The sequence below is a fragment of the Myotis yumanensis genome, unplaced genomic scaffold (genome assembly GCF_028538775.1).
Source record: "Myotis yumanensis isolate MYYU_CA2020_CCGP unplaced genomic scaffold, mMyoYum1.0.hap1 SCAF_8, whole genome shotgun sequence".
In the NCBI taxonomy this organism is placed as follows: domain Eukaryota; kingdom Metazoa; phylum Chordata; class Mammalia; order Chiroptera; family Vespertilionidae; genus Myotis; species Myotis yumanensis.
In genome coordinates this window covers 27,634,313-27,651,619 of record NW_027223759.1, presented here as the reverse complement: position 1 = coordinate 27,651,619, position 17,307 = coordinate 27,634,313, and the positions used below count along the sequence as shown (strand labels likewise).

Below are 17,307 nucleotides of genomic sequence, written 5' to 3'. Positions count from 1 at the left end.
ATGGCTTACTGCCTGAGAGAGGAGTTTGTTCAAGCCCCAGATCAAAACTGCTGTCTGTGTCTAAAGCCATTGTGGGAAGCCAGGCTGCCCCCGCCCTGGGATGACTGAAGTTAGGGTTTTAACTGGGCACTGAAGCTTGAGGTTGACGTGGAGCTGGGACATGTCCAAGGGCAGCTCCCCCAATGCCTACAGAATGAAGTTCAGTGTCACCAATGTACGGCTGGAGGTTGAGTCTAACCTCAATAAGTGTTTCATCAGTAATCACTACTGCTTCCCCCTGATCCTCTCCAGCTGTCAGTCAGGCCCTTTACCCTCCCTTGAATATTATCTGAACATTCTCACTTCTCTGCCCTTTCCACTTCCAGTCTGCGTCTATCTCTCCTGCCCTCCCCAAAGGAACTCAGTGGAGATGCCTCCTTCCCCCATAAGCCTCCTGGCTAGTCCAGCCAGTGTGGATGCTCCCTGGGGGGCACCTGCTTTCCTTCACTTCTCATACCCTGACGGTGCCTCCTGCCCATAGTGGACACTGTAGAAATCTAAGTTGCCTACTTTTGTTTCTCTCCTTTGAGAACAGGGTGGGGGGGATCATTTTTTTGGTACTTCTTTGAGATGATCATATTAGGTGGCACCTAAAAGGTAGTTAATATACATAAATCAATAAATTAAAATTCAGACTCTAGCTTGGATAGGGTTCAGGATCCCGAGCTGGTGGCCTGGCTGCAGCGTGGGTATGGGGACACCTGCCACATCCAAGAAAAAGGGAACGGAATTAGTGGGGAGTATTTTCCCCAGTCTTCCCCGCCCCACAACACCTAAATCTGTTATTAAATGAGTCATTACACATATTTCAAATTCCCTTGTGAATTTCAGGTAGGGCCAGTAATGAGCACTTGGTGCAGCAGCAACAAATATGACCACAAACTTGCTGCACTTGGACCATCTAAGGGTTCAGTATCATCCCAGAAAGAACTGGAGTCTGAGGTGGTCTCTTTCAGGCTCGAGCCCTCACCTGGGAAATAAGGGTTTGTATCAGAGGGCTGGTGCTGTTCCTCGCAGCTCTAGCAGCCTGTGGTGCTAGATAGGGGGCATGGCTTCTCATATATAATAGCCGCTTAACTGGCTTCCCCAAATATTTTGACTGTCATAGCATCTCTCCAAACTCCATGATAATCCCTCTTTAAGGATGTGATGAGGTGGCGTTGGGCAGAATTCAAAATTATTCATGATCAGTTTCAAGGGAGAAAATGTCCATGTCCTTTGATGGTTCTCTCCTTGAAGGGAAAATCACATGTTTTTATAGGCTAGGATGAAACCTTTTAGAAGTTCTGTTTTATGGCTAGCATGATAATAAAGACACTTTCTATAGTTTTTTTCTGAAATAAAATATATCCACATTGTTTCCCACTCAAAAAGTACAGCAACCATTAAATCAATACAACTTTATAATTTAGTGGTTTTACGTACAAGGAGGTCAAATGGCTTAAAAGTCAAGACCCGTCTCAGTTATTTTTGGTATGAAAATGAAAATCACATATGAACAATTCAGACTTTCCTTTGGGGATTTCAAATCACTGAAAAATGTCCTCAGAGTATTTTTCCTGAATCCCACTCACTTATTCTGTACACTTCTAAGAGCCTGTATTTCATGATAAAAATGGAATTTACTTGGGAAGTTTTAATAATTGTTAACTTTTTTTATTAAGTTATCTGCACACAAAGTTCTAGAACTGAGTCTTTATCACTCACACAGCTGGACTCTAGTTCAGCCTGTTAAGCGGTTCAGAGCAGTTCTTTTTATGTCCTAAAGCTCATGTAGTCAATTATGTTACATTTTGCTGTAAGCAAGTTCCAGTGACAGCTGAGAAGTTGGCAGATTTGGTCTGCCACTTGGGTATGGCAGGTGTCCCCACACCCACACTGCAGGAGAAAAATGTATTTCTCCTTTCAAATACAGATTTGGTTTGCCACTTGGGTATGGCAGGTGTCCCCACACCCACACTGCAGGAGAAAAATGTATTTCTCCTTTCAAATACAGATTTGGTTTGTGTCAGACCCAGTGCCAACAAAGGACAGCAAGTGGGAGGGGACCATAGGGAGCTGGACACTACATTTGTCATATAAAGGCATCAGAATTAAAAAACAAAAACAAAAACAAACAACAACAACAACAACAAAAAACAGTACCTGCCCGACTAGAGTGCTCAGTGGTCACCACCAGTTCGATTCCTGGTCAGGGCACATGCCCGAGCTGTGGGCTCAATCTCCAGTAAGGAGCATGCAGGAGGCAGTCCATCAATGTTTCTCTTTCATTGGTGTTTCTATCTCTCTATCCTTCTCCCTTTCCCTCTCTAAAATCAATAAAAACATATTTAAAAAAAAACACAAAAACAGTGCCTAACAATTAACAAGTGTCACAGTAGAACTCAGCCTGCCAGCTGCCAGTTTATAATTTTGACTTACCTTGTTAACATGTTTTCCCTGACAGGAGTTGTTTACATTGATTTTTGGAGAATGAAAAACTTGAAAAAGTGAAAAGAATAAATCTTTAGTTGTGGGATTTTTTATTTTTTTGCAGGTGCCTGAGGAAGTATTCTTGAACAGGGTGTGAGGATCTGGGAGGCAGAGGGAGGAGACATACCTATCATTTTATACTATTTGGCTTCCTAATCACAGTGGGGCAGGAGCAGTAGTAGCTGGTATCTACTTGGAAGAATAACTGCAACTAGCATGGCTCTCGAGGCACTGACGAATCCCTCTCTTTAACTCCAACATTTGTGTTAGAGAAACAGCTTATATTTGCCTTCCGTGCTTTGGAATGCATCATTTTCCAAACAGGCCAAGTGTGCAGATCCTCCCTCAAGAATCCTAGTTGCAGTTTGGGTCTGAAGGTCGATTTGGGACTGTCTGCCCAGTCAGTCACCTCATTAAGTGTGATTTGCAGCGAGCCTTTGGTCTCCTCACGTGGGGTTCAACTCCATAGCAACCACTGCGGAGCTCTGTGACCCAGCATAAACCCAGGCGAGACCAGCGCAGAGCTCAGCAAATGTGGGACTATGCTGAACTCGAGAGGATCAAGGTCATTACCAGAGTGGAGGCAGCCTTGTTGGTCAGAAATAGGGGTTACATACAGGTGTCTCCCAAAGCAGTGTTTGTGACTCTAAGAACACTCTCGTGCAAGGGGAAAATTCTGTGAAAATGAGTTAAAAAGCTGAAATCCAAAGTTTGTAGGAAAGAAAAATATATTTTTCCTTTCAAATACTATTTTCAATAAATTGGGATGAGAGCCACAGGGAAAACAGCTATGTCTGCAAGGTGCTAATATTTTCACTCCTCTGTCCTACAGTCTTATCTGTAATTCCTTCAGCAAACAGCCCCTGAGCCTTCTGCATGTGCCAGGCGTCTATGTGCTGGGAGGCCTTGATGGTAAAGAAGAAAGTGCCTGTGGCCTGGAGCTCAGAGCCCACCAGGAATAACCCTCCAGCTGTTACTTCTGGTGCCTGCTGAGTGCCAGGCACCATTCTAGGCAGACAACGATCCTTGCTCTTTCCCTGGGTGCACAGTTTGGTGCCCTAATTTGGTCTTGCATAGAAGCATGTGTGGGTGGGATGGGGCAAGGGAACTATGGGTTAACACCTCTGCTTGGACTGGGTGGAATCAGACGTCTCTTAGCAACAGCCTGGAAGAAGCATGTCCCATTAGTTCTTGTTGTTCTTAACAAATTGCCACATGTTTGATGGCTTAAAACAATAGAATTTATTTATTCACAAGATATAGAGGGCAGAAGTCCAAAAGCAAGGGCACTGCCATACACCCTCCACAGACAATAGGGGAGAATCATTTCCTTGCCTCTTCTAGTTTCTGGTGGCTGCCAGCGTTCCTTAGCTTGTGGCTCTATCACTCCAGTGTCTGCCTTCATCTTTCCACCACCGTCTCCTCTGTGTGTCTGTATCAAATTCATCTGTATCCCTCTTATCAGGATTCATATGATGGCACTTAGGGCCCATCTGAATAATCCGAGGTAAACTCTTTATCTCAAGATCCTTAACTCTATCACATCTTTTCCATCTAAAGTAATAACCACAGGTTCTGAGGATTAGCATGAGCACATATCTTTTTGTGGCCACCATTCAACCCACCACCAACTGAGCAGAGAGAATAGTCTCTATTCGGGCCCTGGAATGGCAAAAAGACAGGCTGGCATGTTTGAGGGACCCAAGGTGGCCACCAAGGTTTGATCAGAGTAGGTGAGGTAGCAAGTGGCATGAGATGCAGTTGGAAAAATGGATCTAGGTTATCCTGGGTGATGAGGGAGGCTGTGGAAGACTTTAGAAAGAGTGGAGGCAGGTTGAATTTATGTGGTAAGAAGATCATTCTGGCTGCTGTTTGAAGAGTAAGTGGGTGCAACAATGTTAGGAAAAACTTGTTAGGAGTCTGCTACAGGTGGGAGGTCATGGGGGCTTAAGGGGTGAGTGTGGAGGTGGGGGGAAGTGGGTGGGCATCGGGAATATTTGGGAGGCAGAATTGATGGGAAGGAGAGGGTGACTCCATGTGGGACAGTTAGGGGTGGGTGGCAGAGGCGCCTGGAAGGACTCTGATGAAGTGTGAGCGGCTGTGTGCGCAGTCATGTACGGCTGACTTGCACACTTCAGGGGATGTCATGAATCCCAAGTCTAGGTTTGGATTTATGGAGCTTGAGGTCAGTTGGATAAGTGACCAGGACTCATAGAGAGGGTTTAAGTGATGTTATAGTGTCACCTAGTGGCTTAATGTTTGAATTCACCATCAAGCATGAAAAAAGCAGGAGAGGTGTTGCTGAATGCTTTTTTTGTTAGTTTTAATTATAAAAGTCTGAATTGATTCAGCATTCCATACGTGTATGTGTAAAATTTCTACTGTGCAAGGCAGCGGCCAAGGCTCAGGTAATAACTGAGCCCCTGGCCTCAAGAAGCTTGCTATAAGACATTGATGAGCACTTAGGTGCTTATTGTTTCAGGGTGGATATGAGAGTTCATAGGAGAGTGAGGTTCTAATGCAGCGGTTCTCAACCTATGGGTCGAGACCCTTTGGCGGTCGGACGACCCTTTCACAGGGGTCGCCTAAGACCATCCTGTATATGAGATATTTACATTACGATTCATAACAGTAGCAACATTACAGTTATGAAGTAGCAATGAAAATAATTTTATGGTTGGGTCACAACATGAAGAACTGTATTTAAAGGGCCAGAAGGTTGAGAACCACTGTTCTAACGACTGGGATAAAAAGGGAAGCAGTACCTTTGTAGTCGGAGAAAATGGGTTTGAATCTCTGCTTCCCCAGGTGATGGCCAGGTGGCCTCAAGTCACTTGATTCATCTCTCTGGGCCTTGCTTCCTCCTTTGGGAACAGCATTTGATTTCTAGGGATGAGCAGGTCAGTGGCAGCCCAAATGACCGATTGAAGATTTTGGTTTTAAAAATGTACATATTCTCTTAGCTGTTGATTTCTTGTACCAAGTTGTGAAATAAAAATCATTTGAACATAACCCTGCTTGAGAGATGCGCCTGACATAGCCCATTCATATGGGCCAGAATCCTAAAGGAATGCTCTGGCCTCGGAGAGTCGGACAAAGGGATGGCCTTTGTCTGTTATTTGTACAGCTGGCCCCGAGCCTGACGCTGCTGCAGCCACAGTGGGGAGGCGCGGATCTGGTCTGAGACTCGGTGCCAGCCAGCCTTTGAGTAGAGAGAAGGATGGCCTGGTGGCTTCACCTGGCATGCCAGTTTCCTCAGCTGTCAGCCAATTGTTGTTTCTGGAGGCAATGAATCTGCTCTCTGACTTCACTGTATCTCACTGAAAGTAGTAAACCACAGGGGCCATTCTGGGTCAACAGTAGCACCAAAAAAATAAAATAAAATAATTATTAAAAATAAAAAAACAAAAACAAAAAAAGTCAGGGCACCATGTGTGAGAGCCAGTCATTCCACGGTGCATGCTTTTTTGTTGTTGGATTGAATACTGTGGAGCAATTCATTGTAGAGCCCATTATGGTTCATGGGTAGAGGATGCATGTTAGGAGCAGAATATTTATTTAAACTCTTTTTTTTTTACAAAGATAAAAAATTTCTGTGGTTATTTAATGATTCTTTTGTAGTGGAAATGCCTGTTCTGGGCCTGCTACCTATGCCTGTTTATCATGACGTTAATCCTATTATCTACACTAATAAAAGAGAAACCTGGTAATTAGCATACGACCGCTACCCTTCTCATTGGCTAATCAGCATATCCTTATGCAAATTAACTGTCAGCCAAGATGGCGGCTGGCAGCCATGCACTGAAGCAAACAGGAAGGCTTGCTTGCTCCAGTGACTGCGGACTCCAGCGTTCCCCGCCTGACTTGCTGGCCTCTCAGCTGCAACTCTAAGCAACTATGTTGCAAATATAGAAGATAAACAAAATCCCAGAAACCGGCTTTCAGTCAGCCAGGCTTCAGCCAGCCTGACTGCAACATTGTATCAATGTTTTCAGCAGCAAGGCCTCAGAGCTAAAGCTGGCCCAGAATAAAAAAAAGAAAAAAGAAAAAAAGGAGCAGTTGGGAGCGTCAGTCACTCGCTTCCGGAAAACAGCCCTCAGCCCCTCAGCCAGACTGGCCAGGCACCCCAGTGGGGACCCCCACCCTGATCCAGGACACCCTTCAGGGTAAACCAGCCGGCCCCCACCTGTGCACCAAGCCTCTATTCTATATAGTAAAAGGGTAATATGCCTCCCGGCACCGGGATCAGCGGAGCAGTGAGGCCTCACGGCACCGGGATCAGCGTGACAGGGGGCAGTGCCCAAACCCCTTGATTGCCCTGCGGCTCTGTGAGTGACAGGGGGCGGGGCCACAACCTCCCTATCTGCCCTGCTCTGTTCGTGACAGGGGAAGGTGCCCCAACCCCCTGATCAGCCCTGCTCTGTGCCTGATAGGGGGGAGCTCCCCAATCCCCTGATCGCCCTGCGGCTCTGTGTGTGACAGGGTGCAGCGCCCCAACCCCCTGATCGGCCCTGCTCTGTGTGTGACAGGGTGCGGCACCCCAAGCCCCCCCCCACAGGCCCTGCTCTGTGTGTGACGGGGTAGAGCCATAACCTCTCCATCGGCCCTGCCCTGAGTGTGACAGTGGTGGCACCCGAACCCCCTGATCAGCCCTGCTCTATGGGTGATAGAGGGCAGCGCCCCAACCCCCCCACCACGGGCCCTGCTCTGTGTGTGACAGGGGAGAGCCATAACCTCCCCATTGGCCCTGTCCTGAGTGTGACAGGGTGCAGCGCCCCAACCTCCTGATTCGCCCTGCTCTGTGTGTGACAGGGGGCGGTGCCCCAACTCCCCTATCGGCCCTACTCTGTGAGTGACAGGGGGGAGCTCCTCAACCCCCTCATGGGCCCTGCTCTGTGTGTGACAGGGGGGAGCTCCTCAACCCCCTGATGGGCCCTGCTCTGTGTGTGACAGGGTACGGAGCCCCAACTCCCCAATCGGCCCTGCTCTGAGCCTGACCAGGGGCTGCACCTAGGGATTGGGCGTGCTCTCTGACACCCGGGAGCAGGCCTAAGCCAGCAGGTCGTTATCTCCCGAGGGGTCCCAGACTGCGAGAGGGCACTGGCTGGGCAGGGGGACCCCCCCTTCCCACCCTCCCCCCCCGAGTGCACAAATTTTTGTGCACTGGGCATCTAGTCTATAATAATAAACGCATAACATGCTAATTAGACCAGATAGCCAAACAACCTTCTGGATGACCTCCTGGATGAAGCTGGAGCTGCAAGGGTTGAGCCCCTTGCACAAATTTTGTGCATTGGGCCTCTAGTAGTTCAATAAATAAGCTCAAATAACTATTCATAGCCATCGTTGTTGTTGTTTTTTTTTTTTTTTTTTAGTATTTCCTACTTCATTTTTTAAAAAATCTTTAGTATTGAAAGTATTACATAATTCCCCCTTTTCCCCCCATTGACCCCTAGTAGCCCATCTGCTATCCCCACCCCAGGCCTTCACCACCCTATTGTCCATGGGATTTGCATATACACATACAAGTTCTTTGGTTGATCTCTTCCCACCCACCCAACCTTCCCCACCTTTTATATGACATGACTGAATGAAATGGAATTACTGTCTCCATTGTGGGGATAAATTACTTACTCAAATTGGGTGAATGAGCAGTAACTATTTCGAAGATTGGTATTTGGGAAATTTTCATGAGCAGCTTTCTGACAGATTTAATGCTGTTGTAGAGGTTTAATGTATTTCTTTACATTTTTATCCTATAGAAAAATTCTTGTTAATATGAAAACACAGCATCAAATATAAAACAACGAAGTCATCCAAAGGCCGTTGAAATGTAGGCATGTAGTGTTTTATGGTAGTTTTTCCAATTGCAAAGTAGGGGTTGTATTTGATGTTTAATATGGATTTAATGTGGTTGAAACTAAGGCACAAGAAGGCCCTTGTTCTACTCAACCACAAAGAACACCAACTTCACTGCATTTAGGGTCCTTTGCTCAGGTGGGGTGGTGTTCTACTCCTGGGGGTGGAGCCATCCTCGCAAGTTCCCAGAGCTGCTCTCAGCCAAGCCCTGGGGATGACAGTTCAGCAACAGGAGGAAGCTGCTCCTTCCCGGTTACAGGGACTTCCCTTGGGGTGGGTAGGTGGGGTCTGACCGAATTATTTTATTTTTTAAATTTATTTTTATTGTTGGAAGTATTACAGATGTCTCCGTTGTTTTTTCTCCCATTGACACCCTGCACCCCGCACCCACTCCTCCCAGGCCTTCACCACACTATTGTCTGTGTCTGTGTTATTTTGTTAAGCATGTATTGCCCTCTACCTTTCTTACCACCATGAGGATAAAGAGATGATCACAGGAACAGGTGAGAAGTGTTGTTAGAGAGGTGTCTTGGACAGGCATCCGATTCTGAAGGGATTCTGAAGGGTGTGGGGGAGAGGGCAGGAGATGGGGAGTTTTTCCCTGGGGCATTGAGAGATGACTTGGGGAGGGGGGTGAGAAGGGACACTTCTGGACAGAACACCACAGTCTGTGAAGGAACAGAGCTTGTTCAGAAATGCAAGGAAGTCAGAGTAGCAGAGGAAGGGCAGGGAGGAGGAGGAGGTGGGAGGAAGAACTTAATGCAGACAGCCATTCCTGATTTATTTCTCTATGGAAGTGTTTTAGACGGCTCTTTCTCAGGTCAGGACACAGTGCTGTACTGAATGGAGGTCCATTATTCTTACACTGCGTTAAACATTCCTTTCCTTTTTTTCTTTCCCCTCCGAAGTTCCGGTAGCTCACTGGATTTGGCCTTTCGGGTCTAAAATGAAACACACTGGAGAGATTTATAGCCAGTTAATTGGCTGTCTCTTTCTCAGTTACCCTTGACTGTGCAAACATGCATTTTGTTGTTCCTAAATAATACAGCACTCACAAAAGATAATGTAAGAGTTTTTGTATAAATTAAATGTAAGACAAAAAGATAAACTTAATGAAAAAGCAGTTATTTCCTGAGCCTTACATTTAGGAAAAATGGGAACTTTTAAGATATGTTGATTAAGTAACCAAGTAAGATTGATGAACACTGGTAGGATAAGGTCAGCTGAAGTCATTATTTATTCTTACTTTCAGGCTGTAGCTTAGAATTTTTGCACTATCTAGAGTAAATTGATTTGCCCTCAAAATGCCCCTCAATGGTTTGTGCCCATGTAATTATATTTTGTACTTTATTGTTATTTTTTTTAGCACATATTCATACATTTAAACTTCCTAGAGAATTCTAGGCTTTTAGTAGTTTTATGGATAACTCAATAAATAGCAGCTATTATGTAATGACTAGAGGCCCGGTGCACAAAAATTTGTGCACTGGGGGGGGGGGGGGGGGGTTGGTCCCTCAGCCCAGCCTGTGCCCTCTCACAGTCTGGGACCCCTCAGGGGATGTCCACCTGCTGGCTTAGGCCCGCTCCCCAGAAGATTGGGCCTAAGCTGGCAGTCAGACATCCCTCTGGCAGCCCAGGAGCCCTCAGGGGATGTCCACTTGCCAGCAGGGAGCAGGCCTAAGCTGCAGTCGGACATCCTTAGCGCTGCTGAGGAGGTGGGAGAGGCTCCCACCACCACTGATGTGCTGGCAGCCTTCAGCCTGGCTTGTGGCTGAGCAGAGCTCCCCCTGTGGGAGCGCACTGACCACCAGGGGGCAGCTCCTGCATTGAGTGTCTGCCCCCTGGTGGTCAGTGTGTGTCATAGTGACCAGTCATTCCCAGTCTTTCTGCTGTTAGGGTCAATTTGCATATTACCCTTTTATTATATAGGATAGAGGCCTGGTGCACGGGTCAGGGCCGGCTGGTTTGCCCTGAAGGGTGTCCCAGATCAGGGTGGGGGTCCCGCTGGGGTGCCTGGCCAGCCTGGGTGAGGGGCTGAGGGCTGTTTTCAGGCTGGCCACACCCCGTTCAGGGTGGAGGTCCCTGCTGGGGTGCCTGGCCAGCCTGGGTGTGGGACTGATGTCTGTTTGCAGGCTGGCCACAGCCCCTTCAGGGTGGGGCGGTCCCACTGGGGTGCCTGGTCAGCTTGGGTGAGGGACTGATGGCTGTTTGCAGTCTGGCCAAGCCCCCCAGTGGGGACCCTCACCCCATGGGAGTTTGGCCAGCCTGGGTGAGGGGCTGAGGGGTGTTTTTAGGCTGGCCACAGCCCCTTCAAGGTGGGGGGCCCTACTGGGGTGCCTGGCTAGCCTGGGTGAGGGGCTGATGGCCGTTTTCAGGCTGGTCATGGCCATGGGCTGGAAGCAGGTATCTGGGATTTTTTTATCTTCTATAATTGAAACTTTGTAGCCTTGAGTGGAGCTCAGGGCCGGCAGGGCAGGCGGGAAGCTTAGCTTCCTCAATTGTCGGGGGCAACCCAAGCCTCCTGCTCACTCCAGCTCCAAGGCCACCGCCATTTTAGTTGGGTTAATTTGCATATCCGCTCCTCATTGGCTGGTGGGCATGGCTTGTGGGTGTGGCTGGTGGGTGTAGTAGAGTTACAGTCAATTTGTATGTTTCTCTTTTATTAGATTAGATGAAGGGAGCCGAGACAGGGAAGGGAGCAGGTCCCTGGCCAGGGGAGGGTGCTCCTGAGAGGCAGGCTTGCTTCCTTCAGGACAGAGAGCTGTGAGGCGTGCAGAGTCTGTAATGGGCAGTGACTGAGCATTCATTCGTTGAATCAGTCCCCCTCACACAGTGCGAGGGCCACAGGGAGCAGGAGCTGCTCACCGCTGTGCCAGCAACGTTCCCACTGTGGGTCTGGGTAGAACTGAGCTCAGGTCACCTCTTGGTTCATGGAAAGTCAGACTGGGGAAATATAACCTCACATGGAGAGCCTACTTCACACTTACAAGAAATTAAGTAAAAGCAGCTAAAAATAAATGTTTCTCCCTAAACGGGCAGATGGATCATTAGCCATTTGAAGTCAATAAAAGATCTGGCAGTTTTCACCCTGCTCCTAACTTTTATCACTAACATAATGGTAATAAGACTTTTATTATTTTTAAGTTCCTGGCTTCACCAAACAGCTCAAGACTTATAAATGTCATCGACAGAATGAAAGTAATAAGAGAACTATTATCAATTTACAGATAAGTGTGTGTACCTATGGTAATTCAGATTTATTGTACTGCTTAAATCCAGATTGAAAAAGACAGTGTTACAGTTTCTTATTTTTGCAATGAATTAATTAATCATTTGTGTTTCTATATCAGAGTTTGCTCAACCTCTAATTCTTCAGTTGTCTGTAAGCCTCAGTGGTCATATATTTGCATTAGAAGACGCTACTTAAGAATCAGCCCACCTCCCTTTTTAATCTTCCTTCTTAGGGTCACCCGGGACCACCAGGGCCACAGGGTCCTATTGGACTGCTGGGACCGCCAGGACCCATTGGGATTCCAGGAGAGAAAGGGATTAGAGGGGACAGCGGCCCTCCCGGAGCAGCAGGGGATAAAGGAGATAAGGTAAGCCTCTTCCTAAGGGAAAGCTTCTTCTTGGCCACCCACCAGCACTGCTATGCCAGACTTGTTATAAACAAGTAGGACCTGCTTGCGCCTTATAATAAATTAAGTCTAGACTCCTCTTCCATAGCAGCCCTCCTTCCCCAACCCCTCCAGAGGAGCTTGTTTATCTAGATCTTTTCTCTGCACTTAAATGCATGACTGCACCCAGGGGGGAGTTGTACCGGTTCATGGCTTTAAAAAAACACCTAAATGATATTATGTGTCCCATTCTGGGCTTTTTTTTTTTTTTACTCAGACACTCAACCATGTGGCTTAAAGATCAATCAATTTATGTCGATTCAACTTATTCCTTTAAAAACACCATTTAACATGCTATAGAATGGATAAAGAAAACAATGGTTTCTTTCTTGTTGAGAATTTGAGATCGTGTCCTAATTTGTGTAGAGAAGATGTGAGAAAGCAATCCTGTGAATTACCTGCGCTCACATTTACGAGTTTGCTTCTCCAGGATTGACAGATTCTGAGACCTTGAATTCCCAGCTTACAGGGCACTGGATGTTTTCTTTCAATTGATGCTGCCAAGTTGGCTTCCTTAGGACAAAAAGTATGAATGGTTCATTCTTAAATGTTGGCGTTTAAGCGTGTGTGAAAATAGGAACCATGACTGCTAAGGGTTAAAAATGATGAGCATTAATTATTTATGTTTTTGAGGAAATTAACTTGTTAGTCTAATAACTTAGTAACTTTTACAACTTTGTTTTATCATCTGGAATTTTAGGGTCCCACTGGTGTTCCTGGATTTCCAGGTTTGGATGGTATACCTGTAAGTATCCCTACATTTTCTCACAAAAAGGGAGAAACACTCCTCAAAACCCTTAAAATCACATGTTCAAAAAATAGATATGCACATGGCAAACTCTTCTTTATTTTCTCACCTCAGTGAATGAAAGGGTGTTGCATTTCAATTTTGTGTAATAACTCCAATACCGAAACACTTTACTGAATAGCAAGGTTTTCAAATAGGTTAGAGAAAAACATTCCAAAACAGGAGCCAGAGATACTTCTGGAAATGAATGCCTACTCATAATGACAGTTTTTACTTACTGAAGAGTCCTGACTTTTGGAAATGGGTTTAAGACTCTTGTTTCTAATATGAAAACCACATGAAAGAAGGAAGAGGTATTTTGGGGAGTTTTACTATTCATTAGAGTCTTTCTAGGATTTTAAGGAAGGTTTCCCCCCAAATCTCCCAGAATACTCCAAACTGAATGCATTTAAATTGGGGGCATATTAAAATTTGCTTATTGATTTTTACTATGCTACATAGCACTGTGGATAGGGAAGGAATTCTCACAAAATTAAGTGGTATGTGAGTCATCATTGCCATAATTTGGGTAACCATATTGCATAATCTTTGTCTTCTAGTATTCTTGCAAAAGAATGCTTCACTTATCATTTTGTTTCCTGCAGGGGCACCCAGGGCCTCCGGGATTCAGAGGCAAACCTGGCATGAATGGCTGCAATGGCTCAAGAGGCGATCCAGGGTTTCCAGGAGAAAGAGGAGCTCCTGGCCCAGAAGGCCCCCCAGTAAGACACCCACAGCTCATCCTAACGGGAATCTTAAGTGAAAGGCCCAACAGTGGGAACAGGCTTGGTGTGCTCAAGAAACAGAGTTAAGACAAGTGTCGGGGAGCATGGTGAACAAGTGGGGCGGCTGGAGGATGAGGACAGAGGTGGGCAGGACCTAGGACACCTCGGGTCTTGTAGACTGTGGAAGGGGACTGGGTTTTCTTTTCATGCCAAAAGAATGTTTTGGGTGGTTTTAAGGGAGGAAGTGATTTTTAAAATCTTATAAAGGGTGCATAGGCTCTATTTTAAATACAAATAGTAAAATAAATAAACTAAATTTTTAAACAACTATCTCTATGGCATATTATTGATAACTGCAATGTGTACTTATAAGAATAATACATGTGCATTATGTTGTGCAATTTCCCTGCTATATAATTAATAAATATCTATTAATACATTAGTATATATTATATATAAACTACACATATATACCATATATTTATAATGTAAATAAATTTGTAGATACTCTATCTTTGGAGATTTCTTAATAGATTTTAACTGAATACTGAATGACTATATATGAGAACCTTAAGGTGATAATGACAATGAAGAGAATAAAGAAATCTTCACTAGTGAAATATGACTATAATGGTAATTTTATTGGTGAGTGATATTTCACATAGAAAATAAAATGCTAAAATAGTAATGTGTTTTTCTCCTCTCTTAAGTGAATGTTTTATTTTCAGGGCCTTCCTGGGGAACAAGGAGAAAAAGGAAATTCAGTGTTCATTTTAGGTGGCATTAAAGGTAGTCAGGTAAGCATTCTGATCATGGTGGCTTTAAAATAATTTTTCCCCAACATAGGTAAACCCATACATGAACTGAGATTCCCTTTGAAATGTCCCTGAGCATGCTGGTTTTTTAAAAAAAATATGTTTATTGATTTTTAGAGAGAGAGGAAGGGAAAGGGATAGAGAGATAGAAATATTGATCAGAGAGAAATGTCATCTATCGACTGCCTCCTGCACACCCCCTATTGGGGATTGAGCCCACAACCTGAGCATGTGCCCTGACCAGGAATCAAACCAGTGACCTCTTGGTTCATGGGTTGATGCTTAACAACTGAGCCACACCAGCCAGGCGGCACGCTGGTTTTTATCCTCCCCCTGGCCCTCCGGGATGGCACCATTCTTCTTGTGTGAAGCACTTGGCATTAGCTGCTCTGGCTGTAACTTTCCAACGCATACCTCTCCACTATTTTTTGCAGAGTGGCAATGGATACACCATTCCAGGGTTTCTCAACCTTGGCACTATTGACATTTGGGGCCAGATAACCACTTGCGTGAGGGCTGGCCTATGGATTGTAGAATGTGAAACAGTATCTCTGGCCTCTACTCGTTAGATGCCAGTGGCAACCTCCGCCCACACAATATCTCCCGACATTACCAAGTGTGCCCTTGGGAAGAAAAATTACTCCCGGTTGGGAAGCACTGTTTTATTTGTAGTTAAAATGCGATATGAATACTTGCACCCCAGCATACTAGAAGTCAACACTATTGAACTGGAAAATTATGGAAACCTTCTAGTACTGTCCTTGGTAAATTAAATGCTTTTGTATTTCTAGCAGAGAACGGTATACAAATATTCAGAAATAAACTCTTGAATGACCACTTCATCACTCTAAAACAAGTAGCCATAGATAAGAAGAAGATCACTAAATAGAATAAATCAGGAGGAGAGATATATACATTTTCATGACACGATCATTTGTCATAAGGTAGAATATTCTACAACAATTAGATAAGACTAGCTCTAGGTTGCTCCAACTAAACCCTGAATTCCATGCCACCAGAGTGGGCACACCTGAGTGGGATCCCTTCAGTGAGCTCACAGTATTTGTGTGTGGCCTCTATGCCTGTTTATACTTTTTAGACAATAAAAAAACTATGCTTTTGTTTATGGCTTAAACACCCTAATTAACCTATAATTAAGCAATTCTACTATACCCAAAAGAAATGAAAGCAGGGACTCAAAGAGCAGATATTTGTATACCCAAGTTCATAGCAGCACTATTCACAATAGGCAAAAGATGCAAGCAACCCAAGTGTCCACTGAGGAATGAATGGATAAAAAGAAAGTGGTATATACATACAATGGAATATTGTTCAGTCTTTAAAGAGAAGAGTATCCTGACTCATGTTACCACATAGATGAACCCTGAGGTCATTATGCTGAGTGAAATGAGCGGGTCACAGAAGGACAAATAATGTGTGATTTCAGATTCATAGAGACAGGACATAGAAATGTTTTCGCCAGAGGCCGGGGGAGGAGAATGGGGAGTTGGTATCTATTGTAAACTGGAAACAGTTTACATTGGGAAGATGGAGAATCTCTGGAGATGGATGGTCGTGATGGCTGCACAACAGTGTGAATGTACTTAACGTCACAGGACTGTCCACTTAAAAATAGTTAAAATGTAAACTTTTATTTAACGTATATTTTACAGTATGTTATATTGTACATTTGAAAAAGAACCTGCAGCCCCTTTGATTCTTTAGAGTAAGTGGAGTCTCAGGGCAGAGTCATAAGTGGTGAATTCGCACAGAGGCAGCGGGGAGAGAATTTCCATGCCATTCCCTTTACCTTTACTCTAGGATGACCAACGGAGCAGGGTGTCTATAAAGGGAGGCAGGGTCTGGCACGTGGACCAGAGACAGACTGTGATGAAATGGGACCACTGGGTTTAGAACAGTGGTTCTCAACCTTGGCTGCACATTAGAATCAACTGGGAATCTTTTTAAAATCCTGATTTCTGGGCCTCATCCTCCGGAAATTCTGTTTCTTTGTTACTAATGTTGTGGCCCCACCCCATAACAAAGAAACAGAATTTCCGGGGGATGAGGCCCAGAAATCAGGATTTTTTTTTAAACGTATTTTTCCCCTCAATATATTTTATTGATTTTTTACAGAGAGGAATAGAGAGTTAGAAACATCGATGAGAGAGAAACATCGATCAGCTGCCTCCTGCACACCTCCTACTGCGGATGTGCCCGCAACCAAGGTACATGCCCTTGACTGGAATCGAACCTGGGACCCCTCAGTCCGCAGGCCGACGCTCTATCCACTGAGCCAAACCGGTTAGGGCAGAAATCAGGATTTTAAAAAGATTCCCAGGTGACTCTAATGTGCAGCCAAGGTTGAGAACCACTGGTTTAGAACATTTTAAATTGAAAGTTGAAACCTCATCTTGATTCCACGTGGTCAGGACCCCAGCACCTGCCTCTGGTTTCAGCTGAGTAGAAGGATTCGGGCCTAGGAAGAGGCCCATGATCGTCTCCACAGAGCCCTCCACAGTTGTCTTCTCAACCTGGAAAAGTTGAACAGACTGCACGTTAGGTCAAACGATTCCTGTGTGTGTGTCTACTTTTACATCACGTGTTTTAGGAAATGGTGTTGCTCTTTTAAAGCAATGTGTCATTATTGCAGGGTGACAGAGGGAACCCAGGACCTCCCGGCTTACCAGTAAGTCTGAGCAGGCATGTGCTTTTGTGTGATCCCAAAGAGCCTCCTGTCCCCACAGTTTGTATGTGTCGCAGCAGGACCAGCCGAAAAATGTGCGGGCCCCCCAGTGCAAAATGAACACTTAGGCCCCTTGTTCAAAAAGTATGAAGAATTTCAAGGTGGTGAGAGCAGAGCATGAAGTCAAGCACAAAACCCCATCTGACTGCACAGGTCACACACCTTGAGGCCGTCCTGGATCCTTGGC

At 45.3% G+C, this 17,307-nt stretch overlaps 1 protein-coding gene across 1 annotated transcript in view; it reads left to right on the top strand.

Moving 5' to 3' along the window:
- COL4A4 (collagen type IV alpha 4 chain) overlaps positions 1 to 17,307 on the top strand; it is a 114,832-nt gene that overhangs the window by 27,659 nt on the left and 69,866 nt on the right. The window contains exons 5-9 of the mRNA XM_070422272.1: positions 11,835 to 11,969; positions 12,748 to 12,792; positions 13,440 to 13,556; positions 14,288 to 14,356; positions 17,028 to 17,063. Coding sequence (XP_070278373.1) covers positions 11,835 to 11,969; positions 12,748 to 12,792; positions 13,440 to 13,556; positions 14,288 to 14,356; positions 17,028 to 17,063 — 402 coding nt within the window. The remainder of the gene's footprint in view (positions 1 to 11,834; positions 11,970 to 12,747; positions 12,793 to 13,439; positions 13,557 to 14,287; positions 14,357 to 17,027; positions 17,064 to 17,307) is intronic.